Source organism: Homalodisca vitripennis, chromosome 1 (assembly GCF_021130785.1).
Source record: "Homalodisca vitripennis isolate AUS2020 chromosome 1, UT_GWSS_2.1, whole genome shotgun sequence".
Taxonomy (NCBI): Eukaryota; Metazoa; Arthropoda; class Insecta; order Hemiptera; family Cicadellidae; genus Homalodisca; species Homalodisca vitripennis.
The window spans coordinates 213252450-213257422 of NC_060207.1; the positions used below are offsets into that span (position 1 = coordinate 213252450).

Here is a 4973-nt window from a genome sequence, read left to right on the forward strand (position 1 = left end):
TTACACTGAAAAGGCTGCTGGGTAAACCAGGCAGAACTCTTATGTGCCAGGCAGAAACCAGGTGTAGTTTAGGTGTCTCTTATGTAGAAATTATTAAATGAGTTCGTTTACAGCTTTATGATCTCATTTGTTTTTTGCAACGAGTCAAATCTTTGACCGTATCAGATTTCAAGCATCACCCCCCCCCCCCCCCACCCCCCCCCCCCCCCACCCCCCCCCCCCCCCACCCCCCCCCCCCCCCACCCCCCCCCCCCCCCACCCCCCCCCCCCCCCACCACACCCGACATTTGCTCAAGGCGTATTCCCGTCGGCATTGAAGATTGCCAAAGTCTTTAATATTTTTCAAAAAGACGATCCTTGCATTTCAAGCAACTATTGTTTTTAATTTCTATCTTCCCAGTTGTCAGCAATAATTTCGAAATGCTTTTCTCAAACAATTTGAATAATTTCTTGATGTTTACGAGGTTCTATGTCACGAAACAATTAGGATTAAGGAAAAACAAGTCGACAATCAATGCCGTAACAAATCTCATGTACAATGTTGGTGAGGGTCTAGAGAGGCGAAATCACGTGCTAAGCACATTCCTTGACCTCTCTAAATCTTTTCACTGTGTGCATTCATGTGTCACTGTTGCACCAGCTGTGGTCAAGTGGTATTTCGGGGACTGCCGCAATATTGAGAGTAGTGCTTGCAGATTGTCCTACAGGGATCAATATTAAGGCCAGTCCTGTTTCTAATTTTACGTCAACAGATTGAACTTCGCGATCCAGAGTGGGAAAATGATTCGATATGCTGACGATTACGAATCTCCGCATATGATCAAAATAAATGAAACGAATTTGAAGTAGAGTCATTCATAAATTTGAATCTATGAATATATTTCCAATATTTCTTCAGAATCAATTTGAAAACAAACAGTTCAAAATAAAAACGTCAAAACCTCTTTTTCCTTCGGCAACAACAAAACACAAGATCTTTGACCAGCGATAATGGTGGATTATTTCCTTCTGGAAGAAGCAGACTCCATTAAGTTCCTTGGCGTACAACCTTGACCGGGAGCTGACATGGGACGATCACATTGAAAACCTTTGGTGTACGGTTGCTTCGGGAATTTATCTCCTGCAAATTTTTTTAAATTTTTTATAGCTTGATGTATTAAAAATTGTTTATTTCGGTCTGATATATCTACATTTGACCTATGGATCTTGAGATTCTGGGGAAGCTGTTTCAAATACAGATTTGAAAAAGTTTTCAGATCTTAAAAGAAAGCCGTAGGAATTTGATTTTTAATTAAACCCCAGACAGACGTGCAAAGATGCTTTTAGGAAGCATGGATTACTGACCCTGCCCTGTCTCGATATTCTCGAGGTGGCCTTGCCACTGCCTACTTAATATGTGAGTTGGTACGGGGCAGACCCACCAATACGGGACTAGAGGCAGGGATAACTTTCGAGTCAACAGCACAGAACGGCAGCTTCAGAAACCTTGCCATCACAAGTTGGAGTCGGACTAATCAATAAGCTACCTGATAGCATCAAGCAACTAAACTAAAACATTAAGTCAAAGGCATTTTACTCGACTGATGAGTTCATGATGGGCCACTGGGATGAACATTTTTGAAATTAACATCAACCCCAAAACCCCGGATTCTGATACATACAAAATTGTATTTTATACTATATACTCGTATTTTCCTTGAGAAACTGAGAATCATTTATCTGAATTAGTTATGTACTTTATATAGTTAAGTTGACGCACGCCATGTAATATTGTAATTTTTTCACGCAATCAAGAATATTATTATTACTACTGATAGGACAAAGATTTTTAGGCATTCAATCTACATATAAGTTTAGGATCAAGTCTATAGATTTTCACTACGCTGTTTTTGACTAAGCGCATATAACGTGAAATTATGTTCACTTAGTTTAACCACACATTATTTTGGGAAACTTTTGATATATAACGAAATTATTTAGCACGGTAGTTGGCTTATTGAATGGATAAGGCAGTAGTTGAGATTTTTCATTCTACCACTTAAACCGGAAGTAAATCATAAAATACGGCTAAATGCACTTTAATAGAGAGAACCTTCTAAAACATAAGAGTATATAAATGTGCTTGGTCAGTTCAAAAGGGAACTTTAAATATGGTAACAGAAAAAAGCACACTGGAAATTAGATTGCAAGGCCTGGAAGAAGATGGTTTTGATAGAAATAGACTTCAATGATCATATTTTCTATATGTACATATTTTCTTGATTTAGGCTATAAGAAATTCTAAACTATGTACCTGAAATATTAATTCATTCCAGAATTATTCATTTTGGAACGAACCCCATAGGGGTTGAAGGAAAGTTGCCACTCATAGAACAATAATCATTTTAGTTTCCAGCTTTACAATGATCTAAATTAATGAAATGTTGCATACACGTACCTCATGACTTATTTAGATAATCAAACGAAATTTCATTAACATCCATAGGGGTAACAATGGTGATGTAAACCATAGAAGAACAATATTTTGGTTTTTACAATTTCCCAATATTCTACAAAAATTTAATTAGACAAATGTGTATTATGCCCTCGTCAGGCTAGTACTAGTACCCGAAGTATCTTAAACAGAAAGTATATTGAATTGCCGGAAGTAGTAGACTTTTTAGAAGGACAAATTGTTTTTCTTAATAGGAGTAAAAATGAAAACACTACTGCACAATTGTAATTAAATTAAAATGACCGTATGTAGACTATTTTTAATCGAAAAATAGATTTCAGTTAAAATGAATATATGTCTCCGTATGAATATATTATTTTTGACAGGGCAGCAATGCAAATGCTACTACGGCCTAAAAAAGAAAGTCATACTTTAGACAAGAAGTAGATAGCAATTCTAGAAGTAAATGTTTTTATCCCCCAGGACTTTTAATAGCAGTATAAATTTTCTTGTTATCAATTCAAATGATATTAGGGAATCGGGAATAACATAGAATGTGAGTAGAGATTGATCGTGGATACAAAAGAAAACTCTTATATTGGTGTATGTGTATTATATAATAGATCCGAAGCAGGTATTCTTCTTCACATGTCAAATCTGAAATAAGATTCATCTAAAAATTTTGACTGACTGTTCTATCTCCAACAATGAAGTCTGAAATAAGTACCATTAACAGATATGTTCCAGTTCAACAATATTGTAATATTCCATTATACTACATCATATTTATGTGTTTTATTACGTTTATTACTATGTACTTAATATTCCTCCACTCTAGGATTAAACATTTCAATAAAATTAGTGGAGCAATTCATTAGTATACTTTGGGATTTCACAGAGAAATCCTAAGTCCAAAAGAAGACAAAAACCGAAGTCGTTGGTTTTTTATTTAAAAGCCTTACGATGAAATTTCATATGGATTAATTAAAATCCCAATAGAAAAAAAAACCAAAAAAAGCAAAGCTTCTGCACGAAACGGATCTTGTCATGTTTGACATCTGTAAAGTTTAATTGAGTCGACCAATTCCAAAACTCACTAACTCCAAAATTTTTCAAATTGAGGTTTTTATAGTATTTGGCAGTATTTGGGGAGTTTTATAAGGTAGCAAAAGATCTTGTTCCAAAACTCTCTAATTCTTATGGAAATATCAATGTAAAAAACTGCAACTGCAACAAAACTCTCTAAATCCAATCCCTTTACTGAAATAAAAACTCGCTAATTCATCTTCCTCCATTACTGTTTCAAAACTCTCTAACTCCAGGCTTCAACTAGCACACTTCAAGGCAGTACTGCAACAAAACTGACTAATTCCTAATCATATGATAGTCATTGGCAACATATTCTTCAAACAGAAAGTGGGCAGTTCCTTCAAAATAGTTATTATTTTGTGTTTATATATTGGCTACACTGTACAGCAGTGCATCTTGGGAAATTGTTTGTTTACTTCATTAGTTATTTCTGTTTTGTACAATATGGCTGATCCAGAGGTAACCTTATTACAAAGCGGTAATGTTGAACCAATGCCTGACAATTCCACGAGAAAGAGAAAAAGAAGAGTAGATAACTGGAAGAAAACCAAGGACAAAAAGAAGAGGTAAGCTAAACTATATTTATTACAGGACAACATAATTAAATTTGTATGTTTATCCAATGATGACATAACCTAAAACCCTTTAACTGTACACTAACATTTTCACAGCATTGATTGTTTTTATGATATCGGCTTGTATTTTATTTCTGTTTTAAATACTGGTTATTTAATTAGCTTACGGAATATGATTTGTTTCAGACACTCCGCTCAAGGATTCCCAAATATTCCAACTTGTGGACATCGTGAAAGAGCTAACGGATCCAAGCACTGTTATGACTGTTCCCGTCTTAATATGCAGGACATAAGACGTTTTCATCAGGGGTTCTACAAATCTTGCAATAAAATTGACCAAGATCAATTTATACTGAGGTACGCCAAAGGAAAAGTTCCAAAAAGACATCGGCTTCAAGGTCCTCATTCTTCTGAAAGAGGTATGGCTATTGAATATTTCATACCATCATACCGCAATGAAGGAGGAAGTGAATTGGTAAAAGTTTGCCAAAAGGCTTTTTTAGATATTTTAAATATTTCAAAATTTAGAGTACAAAGATTGTGCCGTCTTGTGTTTCAAACTGGCGAATCGCCAAAAGAACTTCGAGGTGGAGGACCATCGTTCTAAAAAGTCTGAGGAAAAAAACTATCCAAAGTAAAAACCTTTATTGAGGCTCTACAACCTGTAGAGTCACATTATTGCCGAGGGAAATCCAGGACGGCAGTACCTAGCAAGTCATTTAAGTATCTCTAGTCTGTGGAAATCGTACAACAACACTACTGAAAATGAGTTTAAAGTCAAGTATGAGTACTTTAGGAAAATATTTGTAGAGAATTATAATGTAGGGTTTGGGTCACCAGCAACAGACCAGTGTTCTCAATGTCTTAAGCTGAAA

The 4973-nt window shown here is 35.6% G+C and overlaps 1 protein-coding gene across 1 annotated transcript; it reads left to right on the forward strand.

Moving 5' to 3' along the window:
- The first annotated feature begins 3712 nt into the window (after positions 1-3712).
- LOC124354801 lies at positions 3713-4705 on the forward strand. The gene is made up of 2 exons (XM_046805524.1): positions 3713-4089; positions 4285-4705. Exons 1-2 carry the CDS (start codon positions 3815-3817, stop codon positions 4703-4705), a joined length of 696 nt encoding a protein of 231 aa, XP_046661480.1. The 5' UTR covers positions 3713-3814.
- The last annotated feature ends 268 nt before the right edge of the window (positions 4706-4973 follow it).